The following is a 17,729-nucleotide window of genomic DNA, read 5'->3' on the forward strand; positions in this document are numbered from 1 at the left end:
CAACTCTGCGGGCGGAAAAATGGAACTGAGCCGTTAGCGGGCGAAGCATGCGCTATACAGGGCAACCTAAACTTTGTTACTTTTCTCTTTAGCTCTAGAAGATTCCGAGAGGCCAGCGCAGGCACTGTCTTAACCCACTGGTGTGGATTCATAGAGAAACTTAATTATCAACTGGAGCAGTTTTAATGGGGGAGTGGGGAACAACTTTATTTATTTATTTATTTGTTTGTTTGTTTGTTTATTCTACTTATATCCCGCGTATCTGGTCTTGCGACCACTCTGTACATATTTGATGCAAAGATGTATTTGTCCTCATGACCCTGATAAAAATCCTGAGTTTACATCCAAACAAGTATGTTAAAAGAAGTATTTACTTACTTGATCCAGAAACATGCCAGTCTTTGCATTCCTCGATGGAAATATCATTGTCTAGACTTATTTTAATTCTTCCACTATGTGCTTTGTTATCAAAGACTATCTGTCCGGATTGAACAGGAAGAGGAAAAAGTAATTACAAAAAAACTCAGTTGTGACTGCGGCTCTACAGCTAAGTAGGAAGGAGGAGCCTTTGAACTCAGGTTTCGGCTTACCGTCAAAGTAAAATCATAGCAGTCTGGGAGTTCATGGTGACGAACTGTCTGAAGATTGATGGCCTTCAACTTGAATGTGAGCTCCAAAGTCACAAGTCTAGAAGACAGTTTGGAATCTTATTCCACCACTGCCAACAAAAATATGCATGCATACCTACAAGCGGCAGATACTCCACTTTACCTGTGGAAATCTAGAGTGAAGTTGAAAAGGTTCCTCCCCACTGTTCTATTTTCCAAAGGCAGCACCGGTTCCACATAAATGCATTCTGTAAAGGGAAGATGACAAAAGAACACAAGAATCTGTGTTGAGCATTTTCATACAAAGACCTTAGAACAGGATTATGATATCACCATCTGCATGGGTGTCCCCTAATCCTGGCTAGAGAACAGAATGATCCTTCAAAATACAGAAGCTGGCCACTTTTGGTCTCCAAGAAACACAGGAGTACTAAGTACAGAAGAACCCCCATATACTGTAGATCCCCACAGGGGATCGGTTCCAAGTCCTCCTGCAGGTGCTGAAAAATGCAGATTATAGCAAACACTATTTTAATAACGAACATTATACATAGCATGGCCTCTAGCTCCCTCTAGTGGCGAGAACCAGCAACTTCATCTTTAGAAATAAATATTTCTAGGATTTTTCTTTTAATGTTTTAAGTACAGTGGTGCCCCGCATGATGATGATAATCCATCCCGGGAAAATCGCTGTTTAGCGAAATCATCGTCATGCGAAAACCATTTCCCCATTGGCATGCATTGAAACCCGGTTTAATGCATTCCAATGGGGAAAATACCTCGTCGTCCAGTGAAGATCACCCATAGGGAAGCCATTTTGCGAGTGCCGATCAGCTGTAAAAATGGCTGCCCTGCGAAGCATGGGTCTGGAAAAGACAGGGCAGCCATTTTGCGGAGCCAAAAAAACTGTCGTCTTGTGAACAAACGGTTTGCGAAGCACGGACCTAATCGATGTACAGCGAAAATCCCCCATTGGAATGGCTGTTTTGTGAATCGCTATAGTGATAGCAAAAAGTCAGCGTCATGCAGATTCGTCATTTAGCGGGGTCATCATTTAGCGAGGTACCCCTGTATTTTCAGACTGTGGATAGGTGAATCAGCAGATACTGATCCCATGGATACTGATCCCTCGAATAAGGGGGTCCTACCGTAGTATAAGCAACTGCTTCTATGTGTGCTCAGTATCACTTTTACTGCCATTGAGCATATAACTGCAGACATACCTATAACAGGAGAAAAACATTTTGACCTTTCATGTGTCATTTTATGTCTGTCAAATACCTAAATATTTTAGCCCATTTTTATTTACATAATTCAATGTCTGCCTTTGATCTCAAATGTGCAGGTGCAAATGCTCATTTGTTCACAAGTCATATGTACCTGAGAAGTACTTAAGCATTTCAGTGCCTTGCAACTACCACACTGCACAGATGGAAAACGCATCGCCTTCCAGATATTCTTGGACTGCAACTTCCATCTACCCTAATCAACACAGCCAATGGTTGTCCAACATCATCTGGAGGGTTCGAGGTGCCCTATCCTGCCACACTGAAGCCTCTATGAATGAGCCTGCATCTCAACACCTAGTACTAATTCATGGAATTTATGACTGCTCTTAGGATAGTTCCAGAAGCATAGGATAACACTAATGGTTGGAGTCCATCTTGCAATGTGAATCACCAGTTCCTGATTACATCAATGTAACTGGAGGCATGTCCCTGCATTTCTTTCAGAAATGAGCATCTAATCTGTGAGGAAGCAGTGGATTCTGCATCTCATACTCTATGGTTGCACTGCAAAAGATGGCATCTACTTAAACTTCTTGAGAAAAGTTCCTACTGTAAAATAATATCTTTTTTTTAAGTAACACTTTTATAATCTTCTCTCTCTTTCTCTCTCTGAAAAGCATGCACACAACCACACAAAATAATTCAAGTAGTTAAGAGTATCTCACCAGTTTTGATTTCTGGGTCAATATCAAATGTGTCATTCCCAGGACAGATGATTCCCCGTTTGTAGAAGTATTGGCATATTGCCATAGGTGTCTCTTCAGCTTCTCTTTTTTCATAAGCATGATTTCCAACAGATATGGTGCGCAGCTGTAAATACTAAGCCGAAAATGACACCTTGTTAATTTTTGTTGACAATTAAGGTAAAGACTGGGGACTCAACTGTCCATCCTCTTGATATAAAAGAACAGATAGACATGTTTGAGAGACAGGGCCTTCTCAACGGTAGTGTCAAAAGTACGGAAGATTCACATTTTGGAGGTTTGATGGTCTCTTCCCTTTATGGTTTTGAAGTGTGTTTGGAAACGATTTGTTTAACAGTTTTTTTAGTGTACAATTTTAGATCAGCTGCTTTCATCATTATATACTATAGTATTATTTTCTTGCGACTTTCATTTTACCATTGTTTCTCTTTTATTTATTCCTTTGACATTTTTCAAAATTACTTTGGAAATTACTTGAATGTTTTACAGGAAAAGAATCAAGAGCAAGGATGACAACCATCATCATCTGCCAAGAAGTCATCCAACTGATCAATGCTTACTGTTTCTCTCTAGAATGATTTAGATTTGCTTTCATAGTTACATTCAAATTCTTGGGTATAATTTTATTCATATGGACAAAGTCTGTGAAATATTTGGCAACCCACAATTTGTCAACTTCCCATAATCATTAAGGACAGGAACAGAATATTTTTTTCAGAGGAAGCTCCATAACACAAACCCAATTCTCCTTTGCTCTTACTAAAGATAAGGAAGGAAGCAACTGGGACCATGTAACTGATGCTGTGTTTACAGCACACTGATCAGCAGCAATCACTATAGAGGGAAGGTATATGTATAAAATTTGAACTTGTGACTTTATTTAATTGAAGAAGGGCAGGTACCAAGTGAAGACCTAAACATTTCCATTCCTACGCATCATGCCGGGTGGGTGGGGAATATTATCAAAGAAGGCAATCTATAGCATAATGCCAATGAAATATCATATATTTTGGCTTATTTTCATTGAGTTATTGACTGGTTTTATTATAGGATTATGTACAGAATAACTCCATACAGTGTGAGTATGATATAGTACAGTGGTTCCTAACCTTAGGTAACCCGGGTGTTCTTGGACTGCAGTTCTCAGGGTGGTGAAGGCTTCTGAGAATTGCAGTCCAGTAACAGCTCAAAAATGATATAATTATTTCAATACGAATCCAAGGCAGACCTTTCAACATCACACTAATCCAAGTTTATGCACCAACCAGCAATGCTGAAGAGGCTGAATTGACCAATCCTATGAAGACTTACAACACCTTCTAGACCTAACACCAAAGAAAGATGTTCTTGTCATTATAGGGGACCGGAATGCTAAAGTAGGGAGTCAAGAGATAAAAGGAACAACAGGTAAGTTTGGCCTTGGAATTCACAATGAAGAAGGACAAAGGCTAATAGAGTTTTGTCAAGAGAACAAGCTGGTCATCACAAACACTCTTTTTCCAACAACACAAGGGGTGACTCTACACGTGGACATCACCAGATGGGCAATACCAAAATCAGATTGATTATGTTCTCTGCAGCCAAAGATGGAGAAGATCTCTACAGTCAGCAGAAACAAGACCTGGAGCCGATTGCGGCTCTAATCATCAGCTTCTTATAGCAAAATTCAAGCTTAAACTGAAGAAAGGAGGAAAAACCACTGGGGCTAGTCAGGTATAATCTAAACCAAATCCCTTATGAATACACAGTGAAAGTGAAGAACAGATTTAAGGAACTAGATTTGGTGGACAGAGTGCCTGAAGAACTATAGATGGAGGCTCAACAACCTCAGATATGCAGATGATACCACTCTGATAGCAGAAAGGGAGGAGGAATTAAAGACCCTCTTAATGAGGGTGAAAGAGGAGAGCACAAAAATTGTCTGAAGCTCAACATAAAAAAAACCAAGATCATGGCCACTGGTCCCATCACCTCCTGGCAAATAGAAGGGGAAGATATGGAGCCAGTGACAGATTTTACTTTCTTGGGCTCCATGATCACTGCAGATTGTGACACCAACCACGAAATTGGTGGCTGCTTCTTGAGAAGAAAGTGATGACAAACCTAGATAGCATCTTAAAAAGTAGATACATCACCTTGCCGACAAAAGTCTGCATAGTCAAAGCTATGGTTTTTCCTGAAGTGATGTATGGAAGCGAGAGCTGGACCATAAAGAAAGCTGGCCACCGAAGAATTGATGCCTTTGAATTGTGGTGCTGGAGGAGGCTCTTGAGAGTCCCCTGGACTGCAAGGAGAACAAACCTATCCATTCTAAAGCAAATCAACCCTGAGTGCTCACTGGAAGCACAGATCCTGAAGCTGAGGCTCCAATACTTTGGCCATCTCATGAGAAGAGAAGACTCCCTGGAAAAGACCCTGATGTTAGGAAAGAGTGAAGGCAAGAGGAGAAGGGGACAGCAGAGGTTAAGATGGTTGGACAGTGTCATCAAAGCTACCAGCATGAATTTGACCAAACTCCGGGAGGCAGTGGAAGACAGGAGAGCCTGGCATGCTCTGGTCCATGAGGTCACAAAGAGTTGGACATGACTTAATGACTAAACAACAACAACAATAGCTGGGTTAATCAAGGTTAAGAACTACTGGCATAGTGGACTTAGGAACTGAGAAACCAAGTAAAGCTCACTGGATGACATTGGGTCAAATACTGTACTATGTTCACTGGAGAATATTGTTCTGTGGAAGATCATTTCATGTATTATAGCAATAAAAATTGATACCTGCTTTATTGCAAAGTTGATCTGGTCATAGACATCTGTTTGCGTATACACTGCATAGGTATCATCCATTCGATCCATATAGCCTTTCAGAAAAAGATGTTTAAAGGCAATTGTATTTTCTTCTTTAAATGTGACCACCATTTGATTGCTTAACCCAAAAAACACCAGCTGGAATTCACAAGACAGAAAGAAAGAATTCAAAGTTGGTTTTTAGCTTTAGACAAAATTAGCAGTTTAAAAGTTAATATTATACTCCCCAACAGTGGACTGAACATGGGCAAATATGGCTAGGACTATTAGATGGTTTGATCAGAACTTAATGCCAGTGCCAGCGTGTGTAGACACAGCAAAAGAAGGATGTGCTGCTTTTTTTGTAGTACAAATTCCAGAATCTCTTGGCCAATACAGTAGCTGACAACTTGCAGGAGCAGTGACTGATCCCATCCTCCCTGCCTTGAGCTTTGAAACAGAATAAGAGAAATTGACATTTTCCCTGGTTCTATCTTCAAAATGGAAAACAACAGACTACATGTCAGTACAGCTTGACTGCTGGCTGGGGCTGAGGGGAGCTGGAGTATAATAAATCCAAAGGATGCCAGGATGGGGAAGATTGTATTCCTTTTTTCTAGCATCCCCAAAACAGAAGACAGCATGATGGCTATACAACTGTTTGACCACAAGATCTGATCCCTCTTATCTGGAAAAAAAATCATTTTTGGGTATAAATATAAAGAGGTAATTTCCCCTTTACTTTTTAGGTTTCAGAGTTTGAAGCTTTCATACAACATGCAAAGGAGGTCTGGATATTTATTTCACAAACTGTTTCCAACAGTGCAACCTTAACTCAAAGATGTCCTGGCTGTAGTGGTTTGAGAACAAGTCACTAGAAATCTTATGTCATCAGAAACCTTCTTACATCTGCAGACCTGTTGTGGCCACAGAACCCCTTCTCACACTTCTGCTGACAGAAGAATCTGCCAGTGAACTGTTCCACTGACTTAAGATGTGTCAACAGAACCAAAAAGGGGTCAAGAAGGAGAGGAGCAAGGGATCAGCTGAGTTGTGGCATATCCAAACCTTCTGCAGCTTAGGACATAGCCATTGTGCCAGCACAAAATCTGTCTGATGGTAGTCCCAAGGAATTACCAATATTTCTAATCTGGGAAAGGTTTGGATTAAACTCAACTTCCATTGGCCTAATGTTGTATCAGCTGACCTCCAGTTTTCTTGGCTAGTTAGGACTGCACTCTACATGAATGATTTCAAGCTCAGGGCCAATACATTCTTGAAGCCATGTTCAAATAACATTGCGCAAAAATGACATTTAAATATATATAGAATTCCTCCATCTCACCTGGATAGTCACCATGACAATTTTCAGAAGTTGTATCCCAAGTTTCCAAGGCTTCCTCCCTCGAGCCCAGAACTTTTCACAAGGGTTCATAAAGAAAAATTTAAGTTTCCTTCTCAGCTGATCTTCAAGAAGCAGCTCCTGACACACTGAAGGACGCTGCTTGTAGCTATAACGGCTTTCATCCTCATGAGAACTGCAGCTGCTTGCAACCACTTCAGGAGTTTCCATTGCTGGAATGTATAAACCATGGGCAAAACCAGAAAAGACACTAGCAGTCTTGGAATGACTAAGACAACATGTCAGAATGTGGTTACGAGCATATCTAAAGAGTATCTAAAGAAAGAGGAAACAGAGATCAGTGCCCATATGTGCCAGACCCAGACCCGTACACACCCGCGTGCACGCACGCACGCACACGCACGCACGCACACACACACACACACACACACACACACACACACACACACACATCCAAGAGCTAGTCAAATCAAGCCAAACACAGCACAGAATGGCAGATTCATACACAGTGGAGAAAAATTAATTCACACTACCCATCACCTCCCCCCCTTCCCATAGTTCACTGACAGAAAGCACTATTTTTAGAACCAAGCAAGGGAAACATTTTCCATAAACAAATGCATTTCTATAGCAGAGTTCCTGTTTTTGTATAAGAGTTTCAGTTCATTTGAAGATATCTGTCTAAAAGCAGGAACTAAAACAGTGCCATCCTAACCACCTGACATGCCCAAGGGTCCGAAGAGCCAACATTAGGTTAGCAGAAACTTTGCTAAATCCAAATTTATGCCAGCCTAGGGGGTGGTAGAAAGTATTTAGATGCAGCTGCCCACTCCTTATTTTGTCCTGACATTGTGGCTATGGGCAGGACAAGATTCGGGGTTTGCATAATGTAGCAATACACTCCTCCTTGTATTTGGCTGTTCTGCCAGCAGATCTTAATCAACAAAGCCATTCTCCTGGCATATCCCTGTTTTTAGCTGATCTCTGAGATCTGCTGAAAGAAAATAATTTTGCCAGCAAAAAGGGTTTTTGCTGCCAGAAAATACTTGATCCTAATACTAAACCTCTATAGCCTTCTTGTATTTGAGTTAGAATTTACTTTTATTTTAAACCATCCTTTTCCTTAAAATCCTTATTTGGCTCTAGCACTTTTTTTTTCAACATTTTACCAGATCAGTGTCTTTTCTGTTTCTTATCCTTGTGCAATCCAAAGCACGGGTAGAGTCTTTATGCAAATATAGGACAGCTATGGGGAGAGCCCTTTTCCCAGGCCATTCTGTGTATATATTCTGTTGATCTTACGGAAGGTGATGCTAAGAGCATGTTCAACCTTCTTCCTGGTTCTCTTATCCCTATCTCTTGCACAAGGCATGTGAATTATTTAGTGTTTTACCTGTAGCAGCAACCAAAATATGCTAAGTCTGTTAAGAGGCTAGAGTTCATTAATTTAAAATAAGGTGCAGCTTGATCTTAAGCATGTGTGGCTTGAAATATGACTCACTGGGTTCAGGAAGTAGGTTAGTATGCATAGGATTGTAGATTTCAGTGGAGAAGTAAAACCACTGTATGATTTACTTCAGGGTAAGCATACATAGAATCCAGATAGGCATATAGCTGACTATTTGGATTCCTTTTTAATGTTGTTTGGTTCACATCCATTTACAGCATCCATACATGTTTTGACTTAGGGTGACTCTTTTCAGAGCTGTCCCGCTCCTTTTTTGGGCAGCGCTAAGGCTAGCTTTTTTGGTGTGATTCACACTGCTCCTAATTATCTAATTCTGTAGCCCATGTAGATAGTTAATTTGCACCAAAATAGAGCTGTGGGCATCATTATCTGACCCTGTGATTTATTTGGTGAGTTGTGGCCTTCAAAGACAATGGAGAACACCCCCCCCCCCAGTTTTCCTCTACTCTCGCACTGTTTGAATGTTATATATTTTTTCCTACTGATGCAGTACTATTCTAGATAAACAAGATACATTGGTAATATTGTCTATGCCATGGTAGGTAGATGCATTGCTGTTTTGCTGTGTCACTTGCTTTATTTAACACACAGCCTTCTGAATGACAGTTATGGGAAAAAGTGGGGAAGGGGGCAGGAAGAGGAGTTTCATTAATTGAAAGGGAAACGAATTGGAGTGATCCAAAGACCTGTCTGGACCCATCTCATGTGAGGAAAAAAGTCAATAAGTGTGAATGGAAGGATCACTCAAATAAGAGATAAAATAGATTACGGCAGATCACTCCAGCCTCCTCTGTCTGGGCGGTAGTTAATAATTAATTGCATTAAATGTAATAGGACAGAGAACGGCACCTGCTATCAATACTGAAGGAAGGAAGGAAGGAAGGAAGGAAGGAAGGAAGGAAGGAAGGAAGGAAGGAAGGAAGGAAGGAAGGAAGGAAGGAAGGAAGGAAGGAAGGAAGGAAGGAAGGAAGGAAGGAAGGAAGGAAGGAAGGAAGGAAGAAAGAAAGGAAGGAAGAAAGAAAGGAAGAAAGAAAGAAAGAAAGAAAGAAAGAAAGAAAGAAAGAAAGAAAGAAAGAAAGAAAGAAAGAAAGAAAGAAAGAAAGAAAGAAAGAAAGAAAGAAAGAAAGAAAGAAGGTGCCCACTCAGAGGCAGCATAGGGAAGCTGGGCACTGCCTCAGAGTGGGCATCCGCTGGAGGAAGGGGGCTGGGAACTGCCAAACACCTGTTGGTCCCAAGGACGAACCACCAAGCTGGCATTTCTTGCCCATCTCTAGTTCCTAACTAAAAAGACAGTTTTGTACTAGATAGAAGTCCAAAGTTCATCTTGCACTTGACCCCCGCCCACAAAGAAGTCCCACCTCTTGCTGTATAAAACATTTAGATTGACTGTGTATCCGAAAAACCTCAGATTTTTCTTTATCACACATACACTAGCTGTCAAAAAGAAGATCGCTGTTTAGTACAGTATAATGCACAGAATACTAGCAATGCAAAAAAAAAATACATGCTACACTATTTACATTTAAGCAGTCAGTGGACTTTCTGTTCCCTTTTATGATTTTGAACATGACAAGATGGGCAGCAAAGATATGGGTAGCTAAGAGAGGCAGAATGTGTTGCTACTAATGCATTCCTAGTGACTGCAATTAAAAATACTGATTTGCCAGCATTTTGTAGAATGGGTACTAAATGTATCTGTGCTTCCTCTTTTTTTATGTTATCATGTGTCCTAGACACTTGAGTTGCATCATATTCAAATATAAAATTCTGAATGAGCAATCACATTTGTCCAAGATTGTTTTGCATACTTTTATTCTTGTTAAGATCTCACATTAAAGAATCATCTGGTAATTCTTTAATGTGAGATCTTGTCAGCTGGTGGGGGGGGTACTTTTTCTTCTTTCTAGTCTTTCTTTTCTGTAAGAGATACGTAACTTTTGCATTAGATTCATGGGGAGAGGAGTATGTAGAGCAGCTCAAACATATCTCGTTTCTGGAAGGCAGGCAGAGCAGGGGCTGATCCCATGAATTGTGCATGTACTTCAGTCCATTTAGATGCATGTGTGACCCTTTCATCAGGAAGACTGGCAAATGTGTGGCCATTCAGATGTTGCTTGACTACAATTCCCATCATCCCTCATCTGGCTAGAGCTGATGAAAGCTGATGTCTAACACACATTTGGAGGGCCATGGGTTTTTGAACCCTACCCTATGTTATGTTTCTTTCTTTTTCTTTTTAGTTTTTACTCAGTAAACTACTAAGCCTTCTGATAAAGACTTCCCAGAGGAAGCTTCTACGTGGGTCACATACAATTAATCGGCACACCATGTGCTTTGCATATAAAATGTCCTGGGTTTCATTCCTGGTATCCTTCTCTGAAAATGAAGGGGACTGAAGAAGATCTTTCTAGCAAGGTTCTACAAGCCAGTGAGATTAAACAGGGGTAGATTATATGGACCACTCATTTGGCTCAGGAAAATAAAGTCGTCTTGGAAGAGTGGTTGCCAACTTTGGGTCCCCAGATGTTCTTGGACTACATCCCAGAAATCTTGGCCAGCACAACTAGTGGTGAAGGCTTGTGGGAGTTTTAATCCAAGAACATCCCCAGATGGAGACCCAAGGTTAGCAACCACTGCCTTAGAACATGCTCTTGTATATTTTTCGCCTGTTTCCTACTTTTCCTCCTGCAGGGATCAGCACACATCCATGTTCATTTGCTGAGCACCATAAATGAGGAGAATCTGAACTTGGTTTTGTCACACAGATGGGGCTGATGGAAGTTGCAGTTAAATAACCTGGGGAGGGCCACATGTCCTCCACTCTAGGTATAACCAGTGACTACACCCTGTCACCAAACTACTCTGCAAGCAACAGTTATGTTCCAAATGCACAGAGGGAAAAGGCAAAGAAATAACTCTCAATTAGTTTTCCACTCAGCATTATGCCAGATGTTTGATAATGTACAGCAATACTTCCTACAAAAGTAAGTCCTTCATGCCAATTACTTTTTTTAAAATATACTAATATCACCCCCGACTGAAACAGAAGGCAAGACAGGATCCATTTTGCTTTGCATCCATATAACCTCTGTATGTATTGGAAGTCTTAGACCTTAGTATATATTAGAACTTAGCCCTAGACTATTTTCCAAATTCAGTGTCAGAGAAGTTTGGGAAAGTCTGCATTCCAGTGGTAAGTAGGGACCAAAAGGGGGGGAAAGATGGAAAGCAAAGCATCTGCATATTTAAATCTGTTTTTCACTGTCAGTTGTTGTTGTTTAGTCATTAAGTCATGTCCGACTCTTCGTGACCCCCATGGAGCACAGCACACCAGGCCCTCCTGTCTTCCACTGCCTCCCGGAGTTTGGTCAAATTCATGTTGGTCACATTTCGTCCTCTGTCTTCCCCTTCTCCTCTTGCCTTCACACTTTCCCAGCATCAGGGTCTTTTCCAGGGAGTCTTCTCTTCTCATGGGATGGCCAAAGTATTGAAGCCTCAGCTTCAGGATCTGTCCTTCCAGTGAACACTCAGGATTGATTTCAGAATGGATAGGTCTGATCTCCTTGCAGTCCAGGAGCCTCCTCCAGCACCATAATTCAAAAGCATCAATTCTTCAGCAGTCAACCTTGTTTATGGTCCAGCTCTCACTTCCATACATCACTACTGGAAAAACCATAGCTTTGACTATGTGGACTTTTGTCCTCAAGGTGATGTCTCTGCTTTTTAAGATGCTGGCTTCATTCACTGTCAGTAATTAAATCTAAATAATTAAAAATCAGCCATCAAACTTTTCCAGGACTTTTGAGGTACAAAGTATGCAAAAGTGGTATACCATTCCCTTCATCCAAATAAATGCATTAATTAAACAAATAATAAATAATTAACTCTTCTTTTAGGAAAATGGGAAATCATCTGATTAACAGGATATCTTTTCATTTGATTAAAATATCTCCATTCGGTTACCCTGACAGATTCATTAGAATCAATTCAATATTGCACTCCTACTTATTCGCAGCCTCAGCACTCAACCCTGAAACCGTGACAAAATAGTGCCTCTGAGCATGGACCAAGTGCATTTCTTTAATCACTTTAATCCACTTGGGATTCATGATCCTCTGGGACATCCCATCATCCTTCTGACAAACCGGACCACATTGCCAAATGTTTTTTGTCCCTCCGCCTGCCCCCAAGCCCAGTTCCTCCATTCTTCCCCGACTGGGACCCGAAAGAGGCACTTTCTGCCAGGGATAAGTTTCCTCCCGGCTTGCGGGATCTTTCACCGGGCCGGCGAAGGTTTCCTCTCCCTCCCTCCCCCCCGCCCCCGCCTGCGGGTATGGAAGGGCTGCCGACGCGAACTGACCTTCCGTGGGATGGCGAGAGAAGCGGCGCATTTCGCAGCCGGAGCCTAGCGCGTCTTCCCTTTCCATGAGCTCCCTCCCTGGCAGGTTTCTTTCGCTTCCCTCCTTCCCTCCCTCCCTCCGGCAGCATCTGTCGACGAGCCTCCTCCGGGGACGGACTCCTTCCAAGGGCCAGGCTCACTTACATAAGCGTCTTCCCGGACACCCCAAGCACCCGGGGCGGGACCGCCTCCCTGAGCCCTGCCGCGCGGCGCCAAGGGACGCCCGCCATTCCCCCCAAGCCAGGCGCCGCCGCCACCTCCGCACACTCACCTGCAGCGCCCGAAGAAGAGCCCCCCCCGTGCCCGCCGCCCACGCCGCCGCCGCCGCCGGCACAACAACTGCAGCCGCCGCCTCAGCGTGAGTCCGGTTCCATAGCTGGCCGGCGTCTGGCTCTCCTCTGCCCGGGGCCGGAGGCGAAGGCTCCGCGGCCGGCACCTGGACGGGGCTGGGCTCGGAGCGTCTGGCGCTGCGGCGGCGGCGGCGGCGAAGGTGCCTCAGCGCAGCGACGGCGGCGGCGGCGGCGGCGGCGGCAGGAGCCCCACGTGACCGAAGGCAGCTTCTGCCGCCCCAGCGACCGACCCACTCGAGCCTCCACCTCCCCACAGACAATGTGACCGGCAAGGCGAGGGCCAGGGACGCGCTCGCCCTGCTGCGCGCCCGCCTCGCCACTCGCGGCAAGACCCGAAGGGAAAGCGCTGCTCTGGTCACCCTGCCTATCCCGGCTGGCTCAAGACGTGTGGTTGCCTGAGGCCGGGCAGGGAAGAGGGCCCCCCCCCCAACTCAAGGTGCATAGGACCACCACCACCCCCAAGCCAGGCAAGGGAAACCGGCCCGAGGCAGAAAAAATCTCACAGGTTTCTGGCAGGGGAAGGTAACATCATAACCAGGGGAAATAACCTTTTTTCTGCCCTGGCAGCCTCACTCTGCCAAATGATAGGGCCGGCCTGGAAAGTAATACTGGTGCAAGAGGGCTCGTGTTTCTATAGACATCCCATCAGGGCCAAAAGAGGCTAATCTTTCGAACTACACTTCCCAGAAGCCTCCAGCTGACCACGTTGGCTGAGGGGTTCTGGTGGTCCAAAAAAGAGTAACTTTTCCAAGCTCTGCTCTTTTTTTTTAGATCAACAGATGCTCCATGGTTTGGCCCATTTGCTCATCATAAACACTGCCAAGACAGTGTAAATAAGAAAAATATTAAACAGAGGATGCTGAAGTAGCTTGTCAATACATATTTGTGATCTTCTCGCTGTACTGTATCTGGTTCTTGCCCCTGCCACTTTCGTCAGTTGTTATTACGCTGCATTCCTACGGGATCTATATGAAATACGGATTTGTGTTTTTTGTTGAGCATTACCCCGAGAAGTAAGTTTCCGAGCTGTTGTTAGACAGAAATAAGAATGATTAAGTAAGAGTTTCAAAGTAGAAGCAGTTATGGTATCAGCTCCTAAAAATTTAGTGAAACCATTAAGTACGCATACTGTATAAAGAACTGCATGGCAGATCTGTTATCCAGTTATCCTATCCTTTCTATATGGAATCAGTACGTCCCAATTCTTTTGTCATTCCGAACTACCACCCTAGTTAAAACACATCCGGATTATGTATTTACAGACTCCTTTGCAACTTCCTCCTGCTCCCTTTGAGTTATCTATCACTCTCCCAGACCTTTCCTTTGTGTAGCCCTTCTCACAAAGTGATGACCACCCAACCTCATTCTCCCGAGTCCATCGGATCGCCCTCCACTTACCTCCTGCCTTCCCTGCCTGGTCCCTAAGAACTTGGGGAAGTTATAACGATTTTTTGGACTGCAGCTCCCAGAACACCCCAGCTAGATTTTTATTGCTCCTGGTTAGTCAGATCTATCACTTTCCCAGATGGCGACCCAGTGCTGAGATGTGAAGGACCACACCCAGACTAATTTAGTTGCTACATCGAAAACCATGGCAATCGAAGTCTTCCGGTAAAGGGAAAAAATATCCTTCTGGTGTGTGTGTGTGTGGGGGGGGACCTTATTGGCTGGCAGAGATGGGACAAATGACCGTGCTGGGTGAGGTAGTTTGGGAACTCTGGACCAAAAATTTCCACTGGATGCTTAAGGGTGGTGTAGTCGATCAAGTGGTGGATTCTGGAGACCAGGGTTCGAATCCTCCGTTCAGCCACCGACTGGGAAAACCACTCCGTAAACATCTCACCTTGAAAGCCCTATTAGGGTCGCTATAAGTCGGTTCCGACTTGACGGCACAGAACACACGCGCACAGACCCCAGATTTAACTTTTCCCACATCAGATAGTCGATGATATTATGCATGGTGTTTTGTTTTTTCTCAAGAAAAAGAGGTTGTGTATCCTTTCTGAAAATATTGTGATGTTGAAGTTGTGTATCATTTTGTGAGTCCTCGTCTCTCTTTCACACACACCACACACACACACCGATTTTTCGAATGTAGGAAGAAGACGGTTAACGCGTTTCTGAACCTTTAATGAAACCTCCCTGGCAGTCACAAACTTATAAAGATTGCAAAAAGCGATCTCCTGGTACGTCGAGGGGAGGAGGCCTCTTCTGAATAGCTCCCTTTGACCCGTCCTTCCAGAAATGCAACTCAAATGAACCTCAAGCGTAATTGTGCTATTAAACTTAATTAGAGGGTCTTAAAAGGAACAGTCTTTCGGCAGTAAGAAAGACAGAAGGCATTCTGTTACCGAAGAGCCGGTCTCGAGTAGAGGAGGAGTACAAGCGCCACGCGGCTCCCGAGTATCAGCTGCAAAAGTGTCCGGGTCACATAAGGAACTTTTTATTCCTTATGTATTCCTACCTCATTGTTGGGAATAAAAAAGAAATGAGGTGCCACGAGCTCGAAGCAGCAGGAACTGCCCGGGGGGGGGGGCGGTCTGAAGCTTGAAATGTGACGCGCCTCCTCTCTGTCTGAGAGCGGCAAGGAAAGCCTCCCGTTCGCTGGAGGCCCCGCGGCTCCTTTTGGCCCCCATCAGCGCGTGTCCCCCTGGCGGCGCTTTTGTCCAAGAAACGTCCAATAGCGAGCGATTCTCTTCAGGAGGGGTGGGGTTAAAGCCAAAAGAAGGAGGGCGCATTCGCTCTTGCAGCTGCCAGTCACGAATGGCTGTTGGCCATAGCAACTGAACGACGCCTGCCCTGGAGGGATCAACATTTAACATTCGAAAGGGAAAAGAGAGAGAGGAGAGAGGAGAAGGAGGAGGAGAAGGGGACGGCGAAAAGCACTTTGCAAGCAGGTAAGGACTGCTCTCCAGGAGAAGGAACTCCTTCCAAAGCGGTCTAAAAAGTCAGTAGCAGCTGCTGTTGCTGTTGTTGTGCCCTGTTAAATCAGACCCGACTGACTGGTGGTGAATCCCCGCGACTGAGCGAGCTCCAACATGCCCTGTCCTCAACTATCAACTGGTAGCAGCTGAACGACACGTAGTGTGAGCCTTTGCTTGGTGAAACAATCGAGGCCCAGGCGGGAATGTGACAGTTCCTTCTAAGCCTGGAGATTATACATTCCCCCATCATGGCTTGTAACCTGCGACAGATTTTTCCTCCAGGAATCTGCCCAATCCCCTTTTTAAAGGCATCTAGGCCAGATGCCATCACCACATCCTGTGGCAAGGAGTTCCACAGAACTGCTCAGCTTTTGCAAAATCAGCTATGTGTGACCTTCCTCCGTTTCTTGATGCCCTCTTTCTTTCCCAGCATCTTTAAATTTTCCAGAGAATCCTGTCCTCTCATGATGGGCCCAAAGGAGGACAGCCTCAGTCCCAACATTTTTGCCTCCTGAAATACTTCCGGCTTGATTTGATTTAGGACACACTGGTTCAACTTTATGGAAGTGCAGGGTACCTACAAACTTTCCTCCAGCATCACATTTCAAATTATTTTTTTTTCCAGCTTTCTTTACCGTCCAGATTTCACACCTGTACATAGTAATTCAGGAATACAAGAGTGTGGGTGGTCTTGATTTTCAGTGACACAGGGTGAGGCACCACTCAATGGAGTGATGGACTAGAACCCAGGAGGCCTGGGTTCAAATCCCTTCTCAGCCACGGAAACTGACTGGGGGGGATTGGAACTGGTAAAAACACCTTCTTAAATATCTCACTTACCTTGAAAGCCCTGTTAGGGTTGCTCTATGTTGGTTCTGATTTGACAGTGCATAATAACCTTGACAAGGCAGTTTCACTGTGCAGTGAAACCTTTGTTTCATTACAATTCACAAATACTAACTGATGCTTGCTATTGTGCCTGTTGCATAGATAGAGAACTAATCCCTTCCTTCTGGCCTGCCCAGTGTCAAACAGAGATGACTACCCACAGTTGATTCTGGACTGCATCCTCTATCATCCCATACCATTGGCTGTGGTAGCTAGTGCTGAGTTTCAGCCTGACAACTTTTGGATGGCCACATGTTCTCCACTCTTACCTTAGTAATCCATAATATAGTAGGCAATATGCTGCCCTCCAGATGTTTTGGGCTACCACACCCACCCCACCCAGTGGATGGGGCTTATGGGAGCTGTTGTCTTACAAAAAAAAACAAAAAACCTGAAGGTCTGCAGGCTGATTGTCATTTTATGTGAACTGTGGATAGACTTAAGACCATGTTAGTTCATTCTCACCTAAGGAGGAGATATAGGCAAGGAATTTATACAGAGTGTGCTTGGCCTGAAACATTTCTCTATCTGAGGTCCAGCAGCATAGGGTAATCCCCCTCTTAGCAAAATAAATAGAGAACAATTTTCTACATTTTCAAAACAACCACCCAAGATCAGTTGTCCAAGGTAGCTATCTCACTTTGCCTAATGATAAGGCCTTACCAGACAGAATCAGAGACTGTTGTTTCAGTCAAGTACTGTATTATTAAATTAACCAGCAGCATTTCCCCAAGATGGTACACAGAATTCTTTCACAGGGTACTACTCTATGGGGAAGAAATGGCCCTCCAGATACTAAAACACAGTTTCCATCCACTTCAACAAACTGGGGGTGGTAAAGGTTCCCCTTGACATTTAGTCCAGTCGTGTCCGACTCTAGGGCGCAGTGCTCATCCCTGTTTCCAAGCCATAGAGCCAGCGTTTGTCCGAAGACAGTTTCCATAGTCATG

The 17,729-nt window shown here is 44.0% G+C and overlaps 2 protein-coding genes across 4 annotated transcripts in view; one reads left to right on the top strand and one right to left on the bottom strand.

The window, feature by feature from the left end:
* Positions 1-12,945, bottom strand: part of MCOLN3 (mucolipin TRP cation channel 3) — a 28,341-nt gene extending 15,396 nt beyond the window's left edge. For 2 of the 3 annotated variants that reach the window (XM_020795071.3, XM_020795072.3), the window contains exons 1-6: positions 6,733-9,321; positions 5,379-5,546; positions 2,563-2,716; positions 772-856; positions 591-687; positions 379-478 (exon numbers count right to left, since the gene is read on the bottom strand). In XM_020795071.3, the coding sequence (XP_020650730.3) occupies positions 379-478; positions 591-687; positions 772-856; positions 2,563-2,716; positions 5,379-5,546; positions 6,733-6,960 (832 nt within the window). In that variant the 5' untranslated portion in view covers positions 6,961-9,321. Of the gene's footprint in view, positions 1-378; positions 479-590; positions 688-771; positions 857-2,562; positions 2,717-5,378; positions 5,547-6,732; positions 9,322-12,888 lie in introns of those variants that run through there. The other variant, XM_072997891.2, reaches the window with a different exon arrangement.
* Positions 12,946-15,722: 2,777 nt separating this feature from the next.
* The window catches only part of DNAI3 (dynein axonemal intermediate chain 3), a 47,370-nt gene continuing 45,363 nt past the window's right edge, over positions 15,723-17,729 (top strand). Inside the window, exon 1 of the mRNA XM_020795024.3 lies at positions 15,723-15,864. The gene's annotated coding sequence lies outside the window, so the exon portion shown is untranslated. The remainder of the gene's footprint in view (positions 15,865-17,729) is intronic.

The sequence above is a fragment of the Pogona vitticeps genome, chromosome 4, assembly GCF_051106095.1.
Source record: "Pogona vitticeps strain Pit_001003342236 chromosome 4, PviZW2.1, whole genome shotgun sequence".
Taxonomy (NCBI): Eukaryota; Metazoa; Chordata; class Lepidosauria; order Squamata; family Agamidae; genus Pogona; species Pogona vitticeps.